The sequence below is a fragment of the Saxophila tyrrhenica genome (assembly GCF_035928015.1).
Source record: "Saxophila tyrrhenica strain CCFEE 5935 chromosome Unknown scaffold_5, whole genome shotgun sequence".
NCBI lineage: Eukaryota > Fungi > Ascomycota > Dothideomycetes > Mycosphaerellales > Extremaceae > Saxophila > Saxophila tyrrhenica.
The window spans coordinates 305,503-326,167 of NW_027041737.1; the positions used below are offsets into that span (position 1 = coordinate 305,503).

A 20,665-nucleotide genomic window follows, 5' to 3' on the forward strand; every position below is an offset into this window, starting at 1 on the left:
AACTCCATCGCTTGATGTGCTACTTCCATCTTGCCCCAGAGTCTTGCCCAAGAGGCTTGCTCAAGAGTCTTGCTCAGGGACGTCCACACCTTCCAGCTCTGCTGCCGTCTTGGGATCGAACGCCCATATCGCAGCCAGACTGGTCTTGTTGATGAATCCCTCCATCCCTTCTGGCTTCTTGAACTCAGGTGGAAGACAAATGTCGAGGATCTGCGTGGGAAGGTCTTCCAGAGAGCACATCTCTGACAAGTGTGCGAAGGTGCCCTCCGACCTTGCAAAGTAGCTGTCGCGGTTCTAGAAAGTGTCAGCGTAGTCTTGAGGTAGCTGCAAGGGTGTCTTACCTTCGGATTGCTCAGAGTCGTGCTGACTACTTCCAAGTCGCGCTGGAAGTGCTCTGAGTTAGAGAAGAACTTTCGAAGTGCGTGCATGTCCACTATGGTGTGCGATCCTCCCTCATTCAGGACGTCGCGATTCGGGATTAGGAATGCCTGGAGGGTGAAGAACCAGTGCACCATGTGCAACGCTTGACTATTGCCCGTCAAAATTGACATGAGAGTGTTGCGCATAACGTCAGGAAAAGAGTTGTCGTAGAGCTGTGCAAGCATGAGGCGCAATACGTGGGCATGGCGAACTACTCTCTGTTCTCCCTGCCCGCGTCTTAGACAGAGGAAACCATCCGTGACGGTCGCGCTAAGCATGAGAACGAAGAGTGCGGTCGCAGCATGTCCGAACTCGGAAATGTACCCTTCTGGAGGCGCGTGGAAGACGAATGATGCATCGAGGATCGAACAGATGAGGCGATACTTTGCCGATGCCTGCATGTTGCAGCCAGATCGAGCCAGCCTGTCCCCCGAAGCCTTGAAGGCCGTGAGAGATTCATGCATCTTCCAAGCCATCGCGTCCACCCAGACGGCTGGTGGAGCCATGACCCTCTTCACAGCCGCGACCAGTTCGGAGTGCGATTCCGGCACGTTCAAAAAGTTCACCTGCTGATTTCCGTGCACCACCTCTTTGAACCCAGCGAGAATCGATGAAAGCTGATCACCGTTAAGCCGGGTGGGTCCAGCAACTTCAAATCGGCAAGTAAGGGTAGGAAGAATCGTCTTGCTGTCAGCGACCGTCGATAGACTGATGCGATCGGCCAGGTCAATGACCATCACGGCTGTCGAATCATTCATGTAGTGCACATATTGGAGCACCTTGTGTAGCGCAGGCAAATCGCTCCCGAGCATCAGGCACGACTGGATCTTGTCCTTCGTAGTCTTGTAGGCCGGAGGTGCTTTGAGGTGTACCCGAAGCACGAAATGCTTGAATTCGCGACGTGAGATTGGTTCTCGGTGACGATCGGCATCCCGGAGCAGTGTAAGGCATGGGAAGCCAGCTTCCATTTGAAAGACACAACCACAAATCGGTTCTTGACGAATACGTCGAAAGCTTCCTGACGTACTGCCTTGTTGACGGACAGGATGTTGGGATGGAACTGGTACGTCCTCGCATCGCTCTGGTGACGTCCACTGTCCTGAGAGAACTGCGGTCCCGTAAGCTACACGTGAGTTTGTGATGCACCAGTCGATGAGCTTTTGTTTTACTTACCTTGCCGCGGCGCTCGCTTGGATGGGTGTACCATGGCTTCTCGTGGACGTGCTCGTGCGAGAGCAGATAGCCATAGATATGATCGCGTAGTTCACGTGGTAGTGGGAAGTTGGCACGGAGGGATGTTGGCTCCGCAGGCTGGGTGCTTTTGTCGTCTACACTCAAGGTGCCTAGGCTGGACACGAGCTCATCGGTGGTTTCGGCCATGGCGGCGGCGGCGGGTGTGCGAGGAAGGGGTGGTGAAGAAGGATGCGAAGAGAGATTTGAGGTTGATAAATTCTCTTGGGCGAAGCTAGTGGAACGTCCCAGATTCACGTACCTGAGTCGACACATCGGTGTACGGCCCTTGTTAAACAGACTGACGGCATGTCACACGCGCGTTCTTGCAGCGGCGAGAAGGTGATGGTCAAAGAGTGGGTATCATGCCGCTAAGTTCTTCGCATCAGGAGTTCCAGCAAAGGTGTAGGGACGAATCAGCCACCGCCCTCCAGAGTAGCAATCTGCTTCGCCAGCTGAGTGAAGAAGGGCTGTCCATTGGCCATGACACCCGCTGCAGGAGAAGTCAGTCACCTGCTCATCGGCACATCTCCAATGCCAGACACTCAGCAATGGTACTCACGCTTAGATCCCCAAGCACTACCCGTCCTTGCACCTCCCGCAGCCTCCGCAGGCTTGTACACCGCAGTTGACCCAAGATCCTTAGCCAGAAAAGCCTTCATCTCTGCTGCATTGAAACTCCCAGCGCCCGTATCATTCTGCAGTCCAGCATCTCCTCCCATCTGCCCATTACTTCCTCCCGCACTGCTGCTTCTTTGCGTCCACACATTGCTCGCGGGCTGTAGCGTGCGCCCTCCATCGGGCATGGGAGGTTGTGAAGGCGCTCCTTGCGGGTTTGGCGAGGCAGTGTTGGAGCGGTTTTGGGGTGTTCGTGAGGCGGATTGTGATTGTCGTTGGCGGTTGGCTGTTGCCCAGACTCTGCAGGGTGTGAGCTGGTAGAACGTGTGTATGCGTCTTGATATTGACTTTACTTACCCGCTGGGCTGTTGATTCGACATTGTGTCTGTAGAGTGACTTGAGAGTGGAAACCAGATGAAGCAGGACCTCACGTGCCTCGATGGAGCGAGGTGAAGTCCAAGCGGCCTTCCAACTCCACCTCACCTCACCACATCACCGCCGTTACACCCGTGATACGTCTTGCACGACCCGACAGCCCGCGGAGTCACGATCGACCACAAAGAGCGTCTCTTCTCCCAAAGTGATGAAGGAAGTGAAGTGCTGGTGTCTCGTCAAATCATGACTCCGGATGAAAGCACGCGGAGGAGATCGACGTCCACGCCCGCGCCGGCGATGGAGCAGTCGAGCACCATGTGCCGCTCTCCTGCAGGTACTGTTCATACATGACAGCATTGGATCTTCGTTCAGAAATAAATCCCGGCATTGTGGCAGATACGCGTGGGGCATGAGGTAGTATAACAGAAGGTGGTATGCACTTCCTACAGTCCTGAACCCTCTTCATTCTTCCACCTTCGTCAAGATGTTGTTCAAGAGCAATCTCCTTCTCCCGGTACTCGTCTCTTCTGCGGCGGCAGCGCCTAGCTCTCACAAACATACTGCTGCTGTGAATACGACCACCTGCAACGGCGAGACATACGTCTACGAAGAGCTCGCAGGCTATGGCTTCCTACCACCCAACGACCGTGACAAATACGGCGACACTCTGGGCGGCCTCGGTAGCTCCCTTGCTGTGGACAAGAGCTCATGGAAGAAAGTAGGCCAGAATTACCAGGGTGTGGCCTACGCACTGCCTGACCGCGGGTGGAACACCAATGGCACGATCAACTTCCAAAACCGCATCCAGAAGATCTCGATCACCCTCAACGTAGAGGAGCCGACTCTCAAGCGCCCCTGCGGACCAAACCTCGACATGAAGTACCTAGACACCATTCTTCTGGCCGACTTCGAAGGAACTCCAACCACCGGACTCGACCCCGACATCACGGGCCCGTACAAGCACTTCTCCGAAGTCCCCTTTGCCCTCCCAAGCGCCAATTACACCGGCAACGGTTTTGGCGGCCCAGGCAACGGCGGAAACCGCGTCACTCTCGACCCTGAAGGCCTTTTTCTTGGCGCCGACGGCTCTTTCCGGGTCAGCGACGAATACGGTCCCTACATCTACCAATTCGACAGCAAAGGCAAGATGATCAACGCCATCCAGCCCCCGAACGCCATCCTCCCTCGGCGCCACAAGAAAGTCTCTTTCAGTGCCGACAGCCCGCCGATCTATAACCCCGACCTCGAACCCAGTCCCGAAGAAAACCCCACCGGTCGCAACAACAACCAAGGCTTCGAAGGCCTCACCACCAACCCGGAAGGAACCAAACTCTACGTCCTCCTCCAATCCGCCACAAACCAAGACGGCGGCCTCGAAACCGAACGCAACACTCGCTTCCTGGTCTACGACATCTCCACCCCCACCCCTTCGTACGAGGCCGAATACGTCGTGCACCTGCCCCTCGTCGACCCTTCAGACGAGGACAGCGATGTAGCCCGCCAGAGCGAGATCCACTACATCAGCCCGACGCAATTCCTCATCCTCGCGCGGGACTCAGACGCTGGTGCTGGGCAGGACGAGACGGAGAGTCTTTACCGACATGTTGACGTGATCGACATCTCCTCGGCGACGAATGTTAAGGGTAAGGAGCATGATTGCAGCACCTGCCAGATCGCCTCTCGAGAGGGTGTGCTGCGGAAAGATATCGAGCCGGCGGAGTACTGCTCTTGGCTTGACTTTAACGTTAATAGTCAGCTAAGGAGGTTTGGGGTGCATAATGGTGGAGCCCAGAACAAAGGGCTGTTGAATGAGAAGTGGGAGAGTATGGCGTTGTTGCCTGCCGAGGGAGAGGACGAGTACTATCTCATCAGTTTCAGTGATAATGACTTCATTAATCAAGATGGGTATATGAATTTCGGCAAGTTTGAATATCAGGATGAGAGCGGGTTTGATTTGCTGAATCAGGCGTTGGTTTTTAAGGTCAAGTTGCCTAAGGGGACGGAGCCGCTTGTGGGATAGGGAGATGTGAGGGGGATGCGAGCGCTATGAGATAAAAGCAACACCATTCAGCATGTCTTCAACAATCGCAACACAGGCAAAATGTGATATGAGGTGATTTGGTATCATTCATTGAATTTCCTTTCCATGCCATGCACTTGGGCTAACATTACTGATTGGGTATATTCCTTCCTCGCCACTCTCTGCTCCATATACATATACATTTGCTCCGTCGCTGGAGCGAGCGAGCGTCCAAATCCTGCCCTGCGGCACCCCCTGGTACCCTCTTCCTCACCTTCCATTCCAGACCAACAATGAGTGACGCCTGCGCCCCGATAACACCATGCTCGCTCTCCCGGAGGTCTGATACCCGCGTTCGTGAAACCCGTGATAAAGACTGTCGCTGAACAACATAGCAAATAAAGAAACACTGCGCAGCAGGCTATCGCTGCTGCACCAGAATCGCCACTTCAGTCCCGTCCTCATCCTTCAGAGAGCTGATGTCGACCTCACCACTCGATGAGCCGACCCAGCAATTCGCCGGTCGTGGCGAGGTCGGCTGGTAGGCGGCGATTGTACAGCTGCTGCTATTCGATTGCGAGTCGAGACTTGCGCATAAGTCGGCGCAGTCGGCGAAGCTGTACACGTACGCGGCGGCTAGTTGTTGGGCGGGGGAGGTGTTGAGGGGTGATTGGAGGTTGCAGTACATCGTGAACGAGAGTCCGGCGTTGGAATCTGAGGACTCGGCGAAACTTGAAGTGTAGGTGGTGTTATCCGCCGAAGCTGAACAGCCTGCTAAAGGCGTGTACGTCGGTCTCGATGCCGAGTACGTCGGCGCAGCCGTAGCTGCTGTAGTTGGCGAAGCTGTCGATGATTCCGGCTTCGTGCTACCGTACTCATTAGCACGTGCATGAGGAATGCAGATAAGCATATATCGATCAAAAGCTTACCCAGACATGTCTCCATACGTCCCGGGCGCCGCCTCGCCTTGATGCAGGTCCTTGCCTCCCACCGCACCTCCCACCGCCGCGCCCACGACCACCAGACACATAATCACCGCTACCACGAGGAAGGTCTTGACTTTCATGCCGAATATTATCCGGGGCGGTCGGTTGTCGTTGACGACGAACGCATGTTTGCCGGTATATCGGTGGTGTCCATGGACGAATTTCGCTTCTCGTACTACCGGGTACTTGTCTGAGACTGGATAGACTGTGTCATCGTACTCGAGGCCGTGGGCGGGAGCGACTTCGGGGGCGTTGTGGTATTGGTAGAGGGCGGAGAGGCGGGTTGGGCCTTGGTCTTCGTCATGCTGTGGGTGGAGATGTGTTAGTCGTGCAATGAACAATGGGTGGTGCTGATGGTGGGAGGCACAAGCTCCAACAGCGTGGATCACGCCTGCCATTGGCATGAAGAGGTCGCGCAAAGACGCTGCCTCAGTCGCACTTACCTCTGAAGACACGCGAGAATCTGATGACGACGCCATGGCTCAGTTCATGTGGATGCGACCATGCGGTGTTCGTCTGGCAGTCGCACTGTTCGAAGGAATGGATGTCGAGTTCGTTGACGACGTGGTTGATGTCTTGGTGAGTCGGTGTCGAAGGAATGTGGGTATTCGAAAGTGAAGTCGACGAGGTGAGACAACCCGCAAAGATGAATCTGAGTTTGCCCGTTTCGACTAGATGTTCTGGACGCTCACGCCAGCCGGAGCCACGTTGGCTGGGATGTGACCGGGTGAAGCGAGCACAGCGCCGCCCTTCAGCAAGCCACTCGTCGCAGAAAACCCACACGGCCGGGTTCTCGCCCTACACACTCGTCACCGACCACCACTCTCTCGCTCAACTCGACATTCCTGCGGCTATGGAGGATGGGTCTTCACGTGTTCCAACGCCCAAACAAGCGCGCCGCGTCTCCATTGGACTACAGCCACAGCTCTACCCATCTGAAACCGCTCCCCTACGCGCCACCACCCCCAACAACCACCCCTACGATCACCACAGCCAGCTAACCCGCGGCATCATCTTTTAATCAAGTCAAACGACCCAAATCCCCTGCAGCGCCGGCCATTGGTCCAAAATTGATTAACGATGATTGCACTCCAACCCGGGATCGCTCGGTTGCGCCCCTGATGTTCCTGGTACTATGCTCCTTGAGGCGAGGCTACTGCAGGAACGACCGGGCCAAGCTCATCTCCACGATCTGGCAGCGGCGGGAGGATGCGATGTGTCGAGACCGAGGTGAAAATCTACCTTCCGGATCAGCCGTTTGCCGTGCCCACTGTTGTCTCATGTCTTCGGCCTGTTGGTGGTCAGTGAGAGCCACGTGGGTGTGCAACTGCCAGAAGCGTTTGGCTTCGTTTTCGGGGTGGGCGAGTGGCATATCATAGCTTCAACGGCCGCGATAAGTGATGTTCGGCTGTTGGAGAGCTTTCCAGATCACACGACTTCCTCCCTGCCGGACGGCCATCGGGTGCTTGTGGCAGCACAGTCGCCTTGTGATCGCGGTCAGCTGCCCGGCGATGCAGTGTTTGAGCAAGGACCGGCAGATCACCGATCAGCTCTCCCAAGTTCTTGCAAAGCGATCTCTGGCTCGCGACAGCACAGCAGGCTGGCAGGCGACAGATCTCACTGTCAGCAATTCCTCCAGGCGACGCAGGAAGCAGCTAGTAGACGATGACCGATAAAAACATGTACAAGGGCTGCTTGTCAATACTGCAATGGCGATTGCGGTGAGCTTCAAATATGGTAAGCTTGCGAAGGTAGGTACATACTTGAACACATTTTCTCAACATCTCATTCTCAGGGCAATCTACCCTGCACATTCACAAGACTGACTTGTAACTCCTAACAATAAATTCGCCAAGATAGCTATCTACCCGACAGTAAGATCATTGTGAGTTGTCACCAAATCGAATCGGCAAAGCTCGATCAAAACACCCAACACCATCGACATTCGTCAAAACCACAGCCAAACCGAAACATTCCTACACACTCCAGAGACCTCCCTCGCCTGACCCAGGCCTCGGAGACGTACAACAATGTCCACTACAAATACACAGTATACTTCCTCCTTCTCACCACCCTCGCTACCTCGTCTTCCCCTCGTCCCTCCTTCTGCCCCCGACCCCCCTCCTGCCTCTTCTCCCTCCCACCCTGCTGCCCTCCCTCCCTCCTCCTCGGCGACCTCGGAACCGGCTGCTGCGGATACCTTTCTCGCTGCCTCCCCGGACTCTTCCCCCTCGCCCGCCGCTCCCGATTCGAATCTGCCTGCTGCTGCTGGGCCGCCGCCAGCGCTGAAAGGCCTACCGCGGCTATGATCCCGGCGTTGGAGCGGCGGCGCTGCGGTGTGGGAGGTCTCTCGCAACGAGAGGAGCGTTTGTCCTTTCCCGAGGACGCTTCTAAGGGGGTGCGACGCTGCCAGGTGCAGTCGGAGGCGGTTTTTCCGACGGGGTCGATGCGGACTTTTTTCTTGTTGGGGGTGGCGGGGGTGCGAGGGTAGTTTGGGTTGGTTTTGGTGGTGGTGGGCATGTTGGGTGCGTTTCCGAGGATTTCTGGAAATTGAGCTTTGCAAGAAGAATCGGGAGTACGCTGCAGATAGGCTGGCCCAAAAGCTGTGGCGGTTTGCTGTGGTGAGTGCAATGGAGGAACTGCTGACTTGGAGCAAACAGCGTGCGAGGAGCGACGAATTTGTATGTGGAGGTTGAAGTGGCGATGAGTACGATCACTGCTGACCACAGGTATAATGGAACGATGCATGGCCGGAAAAAGGTCATGGTTGAGTCAAGGAATACGTGCACCTACCTGGCTGACCTTGGTCATAGGGGCATGAGAGGGGCAGTGACACAGCAAATCCGGACATTGGACGGCCGGTAGCACCAACTACGAGGCGATCTTGGACCTGCGGACTGCACGACGTGGTGCAGAAGGTGTGGAAGCCGGTCGCTGCCTGGTATGTATGAGACATTGGGGTGGTGCCAGATCGTACTGCGTAGCATGTACGCGTGACTGCGGCATTGTTGTGTTGATGGCCGAGTGTAACGCTGTACGACACTCCAACATCGGTTGGTATCTTCTCGCGGAAATCGAGCAGGAGTCCAATCGAGACCTGCCGGAGCCAGAAGTGAGGAATGTTATAGGGTTGGCGTCTCGCGTCGGAAGTGCTTGACAGGCTTGCCACGAGGATGTTAGATCACTGGGCGAGCGCCATATCGCTGTGGGATGCAGGAAGTACCAACGCGCCGTACTGGAAGCCATATGAGCGACTGTGAAGCAACGAGTTCTTCCCGGATGGTGCTGTTCTTCTCAGAGCCTTGGTATGGGGCTATGTCAGCATGGCATCTCGGAGCCTGGAACGCTGGCTTCCGAGGGGGTAGATTTGCTTTCCAACTCGGGAGGTCAATTGTGGATAAAAAGCGTCGTGATAGTGGGTTTCCCAGAGTCAACGGGCCGGCTTTTGTTTGCCATCTTGAACTCCGTTGTCAGCAAAAGGCAAACGTCTACGCCTTGCTGAGAGAGAGAAAAGACTCGGATGCGGGAGATGCCGGGGCCGAGCCAAGCATTGAGATTGGGAAGTCGTGTCGTCACTTCGCACCCAAACGCGATGCTCGATACGGCGCGTCAACGAAAGTTCAGAGCATGGAGGTGCTGTTCAACCGTCCGCCGTCCGTGTCTCGAACGGGCTTTGAGAAATGTCCGTAGCATTCGCGTTCCAGCTGTCATCCGTAAACTTTGAGGCTGTCATGATAACTTAGCCTCTCTCGCCCCAAGTTGGAGCCCACGACTGTCCACATTCGCCTTGACAGCAGTGTGGCGAATATGGCGGATAACGAGAAGCCCACGCCTTCGGATGGCGAGATACCTGGAGGCTGGCCGAACACTCCGATGACACAACGAGGGTCCGTATTTTCTGGACGGCCTGAGCCTGAGAACAGACTGGAGAGCCATGGGGAGAGTGTAGAGCCAGCTGAGACCGGCGTTGCTGGTAGTGCTGGACGCGGCCTCGATGCACCTACACAATCTGGGCCTATGGACCCAAGTGGCGACACTGCCACCTATCTCCACTATGAACCAGCTGAGGATTCACACCATCCAAACTACCAGTTTCATCCTACCGAAGAGGTCGAGCAGCCTTCGCCACACGCATCGCTCGTAGACGAGGAAGGACTCACAGCCACGAATGGAGCTACCAAGCGGCCCAAGTTGGAAACAACACCAAGTAAACGCAAGGTCACCGAAGACGATGTCATGGCTCAGCTTTCTCGGCGGAACACAAGCGTCGACAATGCTATAAGCCGCACAACCACCCAGGCAACTGATCCGGACGAACAAGCCGAGATCGATCGTTTGATGTCTCGCATGTTTGGCAAGACGAGGCAGGCCCAGTCCGAGGAGGAGAAGACGAGGCATGTTGGTGTTGTCTTCAAGCATCTCACGGTGAAGGGCATGGGGCTGGGTGCTGCTCTGCAGCCTACCTTTGGCGATGTCTTCCTTGGACTACCGCGGCTTCTACTCAATCTCGTGACGAAGGGCCCGAAGAAGGCGGCGGGAAAGCCACCGATCAAGACAATCATCAACGACTTCTCCGGAGTGATCAGACCTGGTGAGATGTGCTTGGTTCTCGGACGACCTGGCTCCGGCTGCTCGACCTTCCTCAAAATCATTGGTAACCAGCGCTTCGGATACGAATCCATCGAGGGTGACGTGCTCTATGGCGGTACAGACGCAAAGACTATGTTGAAGAAGTACCGTGGTGAAGTTGTCTACAACCCGGAGGACGACCTGCACTACGCCACTCTTTCTGTCAAGAACACACTGAGGTTTGCACTCAAAACCAAGACTCCTGGCAAGGAAAGCAGGAACGAAGGCGAGAGCGAAAATGAGTATGTCGCAAGCTTCCTGAAGTCGATCGTCAAGCTGTTTTGGATCGAGCACACTCTTGGGACAAAGGTCGGTAACGAGGTGGTGCGAGGTGTGTCAGGAGGCGAGAAGAAACGTGTCTCCATCGCCGAAGCCATGATTACCAAGGCTAGTATACAGGCGTGGGACAACTCTACCCGCGGACTTGACGCCAGCACGGCGCTGGAATACGTCAGCTCCCTCCGATCTCTGACCAACATGGCCCACATCTCGACAGCGGTTGCCCTTTACCAAGCCGGCGAGCTGCTCTACGAGCGCTTCGACAAGGTCCTCCTCATTGACGAGGGTCAGTGTGCCTACTTCGGCGCTGCCGACAACGCAGTAAAGTACTTCAAGGACCTAGGATTCGTACAGCCCGAGCGCTGGACCAGCGCCGACTTCCTCACTTCTGTCACAGATAAGAACGCCAGACATGTGAAGGACGGCTGGGAGGTGCCACGCAACGGAGCCGAATTCGGCCAAATCTTCCTGAAGTCGGAGCAGCATCAGCGGAACTTGGAGGAGATTGACGAGTTCGAGCGCGAGATGCAAGCTCAGTGTGAGGAGAGGCAAGCTGAGCAGGGCAAGGCGACAACGAAGAAGAACTACACCATACCTTTCTACCGGCAGGTCATGGCTTGCACGCACAGGCAGTTCTTGGTCATGATTGGAGACAAGCAGAGTCTGGGTGGCAAGTGGGGAGGTATCTTGTTCCAGGCCTTGATTGTTGGCTCACTGTAGGTCCCCTGATGTTCGATATGGGATCAGAGCTAATGTTTCGCAGATTCTACAACTTGCCCGATACTGCTGAGGGAGTCTTCCCGAGAGGTGGTGTCATCTTCTTCATGCTGCTTTTCGTAAGTCTGATCCTTTCAACCCCTTCACCACCTTAGAGAAGCTAACTCTCCCAGAACGCCCTCCTCGCCTTGGCCGAGCTCACATCCGCCTTCGAAAGCCGACCCATCCTCCTGAAGCACAAAGCCTTCCAGTTCTATCGACCAGCAGCCTTCGCCATCGCACAGACGGTCGTCGATGCTCCTCTGGTGCTGGTCCAGGTGGCCATCTTCGACATCGTGGTCTACTTCATGGCTAACCTCTCGCGGACCGCCAGCCAGTTCTTCATCTCGCTACTTATGCTCTGGATACTAACTATGACTATGTATGCCTTCTTCAGGGCTATTGGATCGTTGTCTGGAAGTCTGGATGGAGCTACAAGGGTCACGGGTGTGGCTATCCAGGCACTGATTGTGTATACCGGCTACCTAATCCCACCGAGCAAGATGCATCCTTGGTTTTCTTGGTTGAGGTGGATCAATCCCGTCCAATACGGCTTCGAAGCGCTCATGTCAAACGAGTTCTCCGGACTTACCATCCAATGCCAGCCGCCATACTTGGTACCTCAGGGTCCTGGCGCGGCACCGCAGTATCAGTCGTGCACGATCCAAGGCAGTCAACCAGGTCGGACTACTGTCGATGGCGCAGACTATATCCAGGTTGCCTACAACTACTCCCGCTCCCATCTCTGGAGAAACTTCGGCTTCATCTGCGCCTTCTTTATCTTCTTCGTCGCTTTGACTGCCATCGGCATGGAGCTCCAGAAGCCCAATAAGGGTGGCGGCAGTGTCACCATCTACAAGCGCGGCCAAGTGCCACATTCGGTCGAGAAGGCTATCGAAACCGGCGGCGGATCAAACGATCTCGAGAAGAACAAGAGCGAGACTAGCTCTGACGGGCTTCCAGTCGACGACGCAGAGAAGTCGAGGGGAGAGTCCAGTGGTTCTGATACAGATGAGAAGGCTACCGCGGTGGCGAAGAATGAGACGATCTTCACGTGGCAGAACGTCAACTATACGATTCCCTACGAAGGCAACGAACGGCAGCTGCTTCGGGATGTGCAAGGCTACGTTCGTCCCGGGAAGCTGACGGCATTGATGGGCGCCAGCGGTGAGTGATCCCTTGTAGCTGCCACATGCGGAAAGACGCTGACATTTTTATGAAATCCAGGTGCCGGCAAGACAACCCTTCTCAACACACTCGCGCAGCGCATCAACTTTGGCGTGGTTCAAGGAGACTTTTTGGTAGACGGCAGGCCTTTGCCCAAGTCCTTCCAGCGTGCTTCTGGTTTCGCCGAGCAGATGGACGTTCACGAGCCGACCGCGACCGTACGGGAGGCTCTGCGGTTCAGTGCAAAGCTCCGACAGCCCAAAGAAGTGCCGCTGCAGGAGAAGTACGAGTACTGCGAGACTATCATCAAGCTTTTGGAGATGGAGTCCATCGCTGGCGCCACCATCGGAAAAATTGGCGTCGGTCTTAATCAGGAACAGCGAAAACGTCTGACCATTGGAGTTGAGCTGGCTAGTAAACCAGAGCTCCTGATGTTCTTGGACGAGCCGACGAGTGGCCTGGATTCTCAAGCTGCCTTCAACATCGTGAGATTCCTGCGCAAACTCGCGGACGCAGGACAAGCCATCCTGTGCACGATCCATCAGCCATCCGCTGTACTCTTCGAGGAGTTCGACGAGCTACTACTCCTGAAGAGCGGTGGACGTACTGTTTTCCACGGCGAGCTTGGCCGCGACTCCCGCCACCTCATCGAGTACTTCGAGCAGAACGGCGCCAAGAAGTGTCCTGCCAAAGCCAACCCAGCAGAATACATGCTCGAGTCCATCGGCGCGGGCGACCCCGACTACGACGGTCCCGATTTCGCCGACATCTGGGACGGTAGTCAAGAGAAGCAAGCACGCACCGACGAAATCCACTCGATGGTCGAGAAACGCCGCAACGCCACCACCGACGGCACGATCAAGGACGACCGCGAGTTCGCCATGCCCCTGATGACCCAAGTGTACACCGTCACGCACCGGAACTTCGTCGCTTACTGGCGCTCGCAAGACTATCTGGTCGGGAAGTTCATGCTGCACATCTTCACTGGGCTATTCAACACTTTTACGTTCTGGCATCTGGGCAACTCGCAGATTGATATGCAGTCGCGCCTCTTTAGCATTTTCATGACGTTGACGATCAGTCCGCCGCTCATTCAGCAGTTGCAGCCTAAGTTCTTGGAGCTAAGGTCGTTGTATGAGTTTAGGGAGAGGAATTCGAAGATTTACAGCTGGTTTGCTTTTACTTGCGCGGCTATCATTCCGGAATAGTAAGTGCCCATATACTACTCTCTACTCCTCTGGCTATGCTAACTATGAAAAGCCCGTGGTCATTCGTGGCCGGGACGCTCTACTGGGCGTGCTGGTACTGGGCCATCTGGTTCCCACGAGGCACATACCCCTCCGCTTCCATGTGGCTCTTCGTCTGCGTCTTCGAAGTCTTCTACGTCAGCTTCGGACAAGCCATCGCATCCTTCGCGCCGAACGAGCTTCTGGCGTCGCTGCTGGTGCCGCTGTTCTTCCTTTTCGTGGTCTCCTTCTGCGGAGTCGTCGTGCCATACGCCGCATTGCCCAAGTAAGTACTCTTTTGATCTCGGAGACCGTCCACATGCTAACTTTACGAAACAGCTTCTGGCAGAGCTGGATGTACTGGCTCTCCCCCTTCAAGTACCTCCTCGAAGGCATGCTCGCCCTCGTCGTCCACGACGTCCCCGTCCAATGCGACCAGAGCGAACTCGCCCAATTCCGACCTCCGCCCGGCGAGACGTGTCAGAGCTACGCAGGACCTTACACACAACAAGCCGGCGGCTACGTCACCTCGCTCGACGGAGGGCTCTGTGGCTTCTGCCAGTACGCTAATGGTGATGAGTTCGGAGCGTCGTTTAATGTGTATTATCGGTATGTGTGGAGGGATTACGGGATCTTCTGGGCATTCTGTGCTTTTAATATTGCGGTGGTGTTTATCTGTTCGTACCTGTACTTGATCGGGGGCAAGAAGTTGAAGCGGGTGGCGAGCCCGGCGGCGAGGAAGGAGAAGAAGGTGCAGAAGCAACAAGCGGAGAAGGTCTAAATGGCGTTTTAGAGGCTGGAAAGTTAGAGACGTTGATAGAGTAATTTTCATTCCATGTCAGGCGTGATGACATTAGACTTTAATCCATCTATTAGAACATCCCGCATTGTCTCCGCGCTCTTCTGCCGTATATCGATGAAGCTCTCTGGGCTGTAGAACGCTGAATGGCACGTTATCACCATCCTACCCTCCAACCAGTCCTCTTTTCTCCGGTACGCTTGGATAAGCGGGTGCACTTTGTCCTCGTTTATGGGCTCCTCGGGAAGCACATCCAGTCCTGCGCCGGCTAGCGAGCCTTCCTTGAGACACTTCTCTACGCCGTCGAGTTGCAGTACCTCGCCACGGGAGGTGTTGACCAGGACAGCTCCTGGCGGTAAGAGGGAGAGAAGATCGTAATCTACCATTCCTCTCGTCTCGCGCGTACATGGCGTATGCAGACTTAGTACATTCGAACGGCGGAACAGCTCCTTGATGTCTTTCGTCCGCTCCACCCCGAGACTCTTATCCGCCCCGTTCGGCAGATACGGATCATAGAACAGCACCTTAAACCCAAGAGCCTTCGCTCTCAGCGCCGCAGCCGTTCCGATGCGCCCAAGGCCTAGGATCCCGAACGTCGAGTCCCGCAGCCGCGCTACCAGAGGCGTGGGAATGATCACCCAAGGCGCAGGCGGAGTGGCGCGCTGTCGTTCGTTATGAATCAAGATGCCGCGACGCATGGAAAGCGTGAGTGCAATGGCGTGGTCGGCAATCTCCTCCGTGCCGTAATCGGGTACATTACAGACCGTGACGTTGCGTTTCGCCAGCGCAACGCGGTCGAGTTTGTCATACCCGACGCCCATGCGGACGATGACTTTGAGCTGTGGGAACAGCGCGACGTCTTCAGCGGTGAAAGGCATTTTGAGGACTTCGATGCCGTCGACTTGGTTACGAAGGTCTTCTGGGATGTCGGACCAGGGTTTCATCTCCGTGGCCATGCTGGTGTAGAGGTTCGTTTGGACGTAGTTGAGCTTGTATTTCTGTCCGGGTCGGGGGGCGAAGAGGGTTCTTTCGAGGTTGTCATCGGGGTAGAGGCCGTCGGCTTGGATTATGGTGTAGGTTGGTATGTCGTCTTCGGCCATTTTTGCTTTCCTGATGTTCTGCTCTTTGTAACACCAGATGTGCTACTTCAGAGGACAGTCTTCGACGATGTTCTGCTGGCAAAGATTCAACCAAAGCTGACCGATTCTTGGGCACCCGCAACAGGCCGAGATCGGTCGAGCATCGTCCCGAGGCGTAACCTGCCATCTTGACACCTTTGAGTACTGGTATTTGATCGTTTGATCATCTTGGAGGACAACTGTGGTACAGTTTTGATTGTCCCTCGACCGTCATAGGTAGGCAGTTGGACAACAAGAGGCGTCTGCATTGCATCGCTCATGAAATGCGGCTCGCAAGCGCCATCTCATACACTTGATGACTCCCGAGTGAGCCAACGTCGAATAATGGTGATTGAGGGGAACGAGAAGACAAGAGATAGGAAGAATAGTCAGGTCTCGTTGGCCTGTGCAATCGAAGTGAATATGGCCCAAGCTCAGGGCTTCGCACGCCCTGGACCCCCTGTCTATGCGTCCACCACCTTGCCATCGTAATTCTCCTTGATAGCCTTCTCCAGCGCCGCCCCTTTCGCTCCCGTCACACTCTGCATGACATCGCCGTCCTTGAAGATGTGGAAAGATGGCATGACGTTGACTCCCAGCTCCTGAGCGATGTCCTCCGCCTGCTCGGTGTCGTACTGGTAGAAGCGGGCGTCTGGGTACTTTTGCACCATCTTGTGAATGTTCAGAAATGTTTGGAGGATAGAGAGGATCGCAGTGGGTGCCTACCTGATCGACAAACGGTTTGATGGCCTTACATTGCGTACACCAGGTTGTGGTGCCTTCGAGGATGGCAACGCCGTCGGCCATGGTGGCTTTGACGTAGGCGGTTCTGTCTTTTAATTCTTCCATCTTATCTTTATGAACGCTATTCGATAACGAGGCTATTCACCAACAGAGTGTGTTCGAATGACCTGAGTGACGTGCTGCTGGCGTCTTTCACGTGCAACGTTCTCGACCTCTGCGGAATTTAGCCGGGATGGAAGCAGCAAGAAAGAGCTCTGATTCAGGAGCCCCACGTTGAAGGCACTACTCAAGCCTTGCAGAACATGTGGCCATGTTGATGCCATTTTGGCAAGATTGGTTGGGAGTGTCAATGCTTAGAAGAAGAAAGTAAAGGCGCTCGAATGCACGCACACTAGAAAACTCACACGACGTACTACGCAAAGATGGCGAGCAGTGGACCGCTGTATATGGTATGTACATCTCCTGGCATCTAGGTTGCTCAAAGTCTAATGTTATGCTTCCCAGGGCTTCGACCTGTCTACACAGCAACTCAAAGGTATGCAACTCAGCACACGTCCCATGTACCGAAGCTAAAACGTTGCGAAGGCATTGTCGTAGACTCAAACCTCAAGCTCGTCCACGAAGCCAAAGTTGACTTTGACGCCGATCTCAGCACCAAGTATGGAATCAAAAAGGGTGTCCTTACCAACCCTGCAGAGGGCGAGGTATTCGCACCACCAGCAATGTGGCTAGATGCCATCAACCTGGTATTGGATCGTCTATCTCAGGCCGGCCTTGACTTCGGCCAGATCATGGGAGTATCTGGTGCTGGCATGCAGCACGGCACCGTTTTCTGGAAGAAGGATGCAGAGCACCTCATGGTTAACCTGGATGCTGGCAAGTCATTGTCAGACCAGCTCAAGGATGCTTTTGCACACGACATGAGTCCCAACTGGCAGGACTCGAGCACGCAGAAGCAATGTGATGCTTTCGACGCAGAGCTTGGTGACCCGGAGAAGTTGGCTCAGGTCACTGGCAGTGCTGCGCATCATCGCTTCAGTGGACCTCAGATCATGCGGTACCGGACTAAATATCCCGACCATTACGAGAAGACAGCCCATATATCCTTGGTGTCGTCCTTCCTTGCATCTGTCTTCCTGGGCAGAGTAGCACCGATCGATATCAGCGATGTCACCGGCACGAATCTCTGGGATATCCACCAAGGGAAATGGCACGACCAGCTCATTGCGCTGGCAGCCGGCGGTAAAGACAAAGCTGCAGAGCTGAAGAGCAAACTCGGCGATGTCCCTGAAGATGGAGGAGCCGGCTTAGGTACCATCAGCAACTACTTCGCCACTCGATACGGATTCAACCAGGATTGTGTGATCATCCCCAACACTGGAGATAACCCAGCGACTATATTGGCCTTACCACTACGTGCCTCAGACGCAATGGTATCACTGGGAACAAGCACAACCTTCCTCATGAGCACCCCGGAATACAAGCCCGATCCAGCCTACCACTTCATGAACCACCCCTGCACAAAGGGCCTCTACATGTTCATGCTCTGCTACAAGAACGGCGGCCTCGCGCGCGAACAGATCCGCGACCAAGTCAACGGCGACGAATCCTACACCTGGGACAAATTCAACGACGTCGCCATGTCCACCCCTCCCGTGTCCCAGAAGCAAGACTCCGACGACATGCGTCTGGGCCTCTTCTTCCCGCTGCACGAGACCATCCCGAACCTCCCAGCCGGCCAGTACCGCATGTCCTACAACCCTTCATCCAACGCCTTGACCGAAGTCTCCAACGACTTCATCTCAGACGACGCCCGCAACATCATCGAATCCCAGATGCTCTCCCTCCGCCTCCGCTCACAAGCCCTCGTGCACTCCGAAAAGGACCCCAAAACCGGCGCCACCCTCCCCCCGCAACCCCGCCGCGTCTACCTCGTCGGCGGCGGCAGCGCCAACCCCGCCATCGCCAACATCTGCGCCGAAGTCTTGGGAAGCGTGGAAGGGATCTACAAGCTCGATATCGGCGGGAACGCGTGTGCGCTGGGGTCGGCGTATAAGGCGGTGTGGGGCTGTGAGAGAAAGGAAGGGGAGAAGTTTGAGGATTTGATCGGGAAGCGCTGGGATGAGGAGAAGTTTGTGAAGAAGGTTGCGGAGGGCTATCGGAAGGGGACGTTTGAGCGGTATGGGGAGGCGGTGAAGGGGTTTAATTTGATGGAGAAGGAGTTTTTGAGGAGGGAGGGGAGGACGCGTTGAGTGCGGTAACGAGGGCGCGTTGATGGGTTGTTGATGGTGATTGCGAACACGTGTCTCGCGTGTCCTGGAGTAATTCACTGCTGCTGCTTAGCAGTCAAAGCGAAACTACCCATTGCTCATAAAAGCTCGCAAGGATGCCAATCTCGACTCCCAACTCCTCCATTACAGATGACCTACTATCCTCTCAAACGAGTTGTCCTCCGGCTTTCCCAATCCAGCTCAAAACGCCATAGACTGTGTTGTGCCCCAAGCGGTGCGACGTTCATGTCTGCCGTCCGTTTCTCATTGGTAAAATATGCGAGTGCGCTACTCTGCCAGCCAGCCAGAAGGTGTGCCATTAGACTGATCATGGCTGCAGTGCGAGATTTGCTTCGAGTTCTCGAACCTTCCGTTCAAGAGCATCAGCATGCTCAGCCTGCATCGATATCTGCTGCTGCGCTTGCAGTAGTTGAGCTCCAGCATCCTCCAGTTGCTGTTGTCGTTGCGCTCGTTCTGCCACCAGCCCCTGACACTCTTTCTCGAGCCGACGAATCTCCTGCCTTCGAAGCAGTAATACTGCATCCTTGACCTCGTTCGCTTCATCAATGTCTGTGCGCAAATGGTCGGTAATGCTGTGCTCGTCAACGAGGCGCAGGTTGCCTTGCTCGAGCTGCACAGCCAGTGGGTGCGGTGCTGAGATCCCTGAAGGTCTCCGGAGGCCTTTGGGATGCGTGAAGATGAACGCTCGGACCTCTATGCTCTCGCGGGTTGGTGTGTTTGGTAGGATTTCTGATGGCGGGACATCAAAGGCGGTGTGCAAGCAGCTTCGAGCCGGCACGTTGGTCGCGCTATCGTAGTTCTTGAAGAGCAGCACGTCTGCCTCGTCCTGTAGAGAGCAGTAGTACCAGTCGTAGCCCGGTCGGTACTTCACAACGCCCATCGTGTCCCAGTACTTGCCAGTGTCATGGCGGACACGATCACATTCGATCACGTCGCCCTCCTTGAGCTTCCCGCCGTCCGCAATCGCTAGCCCGCAATCGTAGACAGGATGCTTTACTGGCCGCCAGATATTGATGATCCTCACGCGACCACTGAGGTAATAATCCGCTTTGAGGTCGGCGTAGTTGTGCACCTTCTCCAGGACGCTCCGCTCCGTGTTGTCGACATGCACTTGTCGAGCGAAGGGATTGTAGCTCAAGCCGAGCACGCGAGCGCCATCATCGCCTTCCTGTCGGATACGGGTGTCGTAGAAGACGATCTCGTCGCAGCCATCCACTTCGCGTCTCAGTAGCTCCTCCAGATCTGGGAGATATTGCTTTGCGATCTGTGGTTGGGATGTCCAGTCTTTAAATGCGGTCGGAGAGTGCACGTAGCAGAAGCCATTCGCGTCGAGGTTGAATTCGTGCTCGCGACCGCGCACATCGTTCAGGATCTCTGGTGGACCGGATTCGAGTCGTACGTTACTCCTCCCCTCGCGGTCTAAGAAGTTTGGCGTGACTTGAATTGGTTTGACCGTGTCGTAGAGGGGATCATCTCGTAGGTACTGCAGTTGGACTTCCAGGTCTCTATGTGATGTGTCCAGATCCGGTTCTGTTCGTACCGGCATTGTGATCAGCGATGAGCTCGATCAATACTTTCAAGAAGCTATGCCGATATGCTGTGAGCTTATCGACGGAGTAATGACAGCAGATCGGCCACAGAAAGTAACCTTGTCTGTCAGGCTCTAGATGGACTCAGCAGGAGCTGTAGCCCTTTTCGATCAGTCGGGTGTGTTTTCTGCTTTCAGAAGCGGCTGCAGACAAGGAGGGACATCTGGGGGGAAAACGCATAGATAAGAAAATCTAGGATGTGTAAACGGAACAGTGGTGAATGCGGGAAAATGGTTCTGGTTGTCGAGAAGGAATGAAGACCAAACACTTTCGGACATACTTGCATCGTATTGCAGCAGTGCCTACAGTCTGCTGCCCTATCCCATGGCCGGCCATTGGCAGGCACCTGATGGCGGTGTGGTCTGTTGTGACACCCTGGCTGCAACGGCGATGGGTTGTCGCGGCTGTTGACGGCCCA

At 55.2% G+C, this 20,665-nt stretch overlaps 10 protein-coding genes across 10 annotated transcripts; 3 read left to right on the top strand and 7 right to left on the bottom strand.

Annotated features, from left to right (window-relative positions):
• Positions 1-60: 60 nt before the first annotated feature.
• LTR77_003456 (uncharacterized protein) lies at positions 61-1,800 on the bottom strand (the record flags this gene model as incomplete). The annotated part of the gene is made up of 3 exons (XM_064800713.1): positions 61-294; positions 342-1,514; positions 1,594-1,800. The coding sequence occupies 3 exons, from the start codon at positions 1,798-1,800 to the stop codon at positions 61-63; spliced, it is 1,614 nt and encodes a 537-aa protein (XP_064660664.1).
• A 266-nt stretch (positions 1,801-2,066) lies between these two features.
• LTR77_003457 (uncharacterized protein) lies at positions 2,067-2,648 on the bottom strand (the record flags this gene model as incomplete). Its single annotated transcript, XM_064800714.1, has 3 exons — positions 2,067-2,143; positions 2,213-2,568; positions 2,626-2,648. The coding sequence occupies 3 exons, from the start codon at positions 2,646-2,648 to the stop codon at positions 2,067-2,069; spliced, it is 456 nt and encodes a 151-aa protein (XP_064660665.1).
• Positions 2,649-3,127: 479 nt separating this feature from the next.
• Positions 3,128-4,663, top strand: LTR77_003458 (uncharacterized protein; the record flags this gene model as incomplete). The annotated part of the gene is made up of 1 exon (XM_064800715.1): positions 3,128-4,663. The coding sequence occupies one exon, from the start codon at positions 3,128-3,130 to the stop codon at positions 4,661-4,663; it is 1,536 nt and encodes a 511-aa protein (XP_064660666.1).
• A 421-nt stretch (positions 4,664-5,084) lies between these two features.
• LTR77_003459 (uncharacterized protein) lies at positions 5,085-6,128 on the bottom strand (the record flags this gene model as incomplete). The annotated part of the gene is made up of 3 exons (XM_064800716.1): positions 5,085-5,529; positions 5,593-5,954; positions 6,093-6,128. 3 exons carry the CDS (start codon positions 6,126-6,128, stop codon positions 5,085-5,087), a joined length of 843 nt encoding a protein of 280 aa, XP_064660667.1.
• A 1,558-nt stretch (positions 6,129-7,686) lies between these two features.
• LTR77_003460 (uncharacterized protein) lies at positions 7,687-8,169 on the bottom strand (the record flags this gene model as incomplete). Its single annotated transcript, XM_064800717.1, has 1 exon — positions 7,687-8,169. The coding sequence occupies one exon, from the start codon at positions 8,167-8,169 to the stop codon at positions 7,687-7,689; it is 483 nt and encodes a 160-aa protein (XP_064660668.1).
• A 1,287-nt stretch (positions 8,170-9,456) lies between these two features.
• Positions 9,457-14,487, top strand: SNQ2_2 (ATP-binding cassette transporter snq2; the record flags this gene model as incomplete). Its single annotated transcript, XM_064800718.1, has 6 exons — positions 9,457-11,273; positions 11,321-11,393; positions 11,448-12,480; positions 12,541-13,687; positions 13,741-13,992; positions 14,046-14,487. The coding sequence occupies 6 exons, from the start codon at positions 9,457-9,459 to the stop codon at positions 14,485-14,487; spliced, it is 4,764 nt and encodes a 1,587-aa protein (XP_064660669.1).
• Positions 14,488-14,534: 47 nt separating this feature from the next.
• Positions 14,535-15,605, bottom strand: LTR77_003462 (uncharacterized protein; the record flags this gene model as incomplete). Its single annotated transcript, XM_064800719.1, has 2 exons — positions 14,535-14,647; positions 14,675-15,605. The coding sequence occupies 2 exons, from the start codon at positions 15,603-15,605 to the stop codon at positions 14,535-14,537; spliced, it is 1,044 nt and encodes a 347-aa protein (XP_064660670.1).
• Positions 15,606-16,087: 482 nt separating this feature from the next.
• Positions 16,088-16,430, bottom strand: LTR77_003463 (uncharacterized protein; the record flags this gene model as incomplete). The annotated part of the gene is made up of 2 exons (XM_064800720.1): positions 16,088-16,294; positions 16,350-16,430. The coding sequence occupies 2 exons, from the start codon at positions 16,428-16,430 to the stop codon at positions 16,088-16,090; spliced, it is 288 nt and encodes a 95-aa protein (XP_064660671.1).
• A 359-nt stretch (positions 16,431-16,789) lies between these two features.
• LTR77_003464 (uncharacterized protein) lies at positions 16,790-18,619 on the top strand (the record flags this gene model as incomplete). The annotated part of the gene is made up of 3 exons (XM_064800721.1): positions 16,790-16,816; positions 16,872-16,902; positions 16,953-18,619. The coding sequence occupies 3 exons, from the start codon at positions 16,790-16,792 to the stop codon at positions 18,617-18,619; spliced, it is 1,725 nt and encodes a 574-aa protein (XP_064660672.1).
• Positions 18,620-18,965: 346 nt separating this feature from the next.
• LTR77_003465 (uncharacterized protein) lies at positions 18,966-20,204 on the bottom strand (the record flags this gene model as incomplete). Its single annotated transcript, XM_064800722.1, has 2 exons — positions 18,966-20,141; positions 20,199-20,204. The coding sequence occupies 2 exons, from the start codon at positions 20,202-20,204 to the stop codon at positions 18,966-18,968; spliced, it is 1,182 nt and encodes a 393-aa protein (XP_064660673.1).
• Between the last annotated feature and the right edge of the window lie 461 nt (positions 20,205-20,665).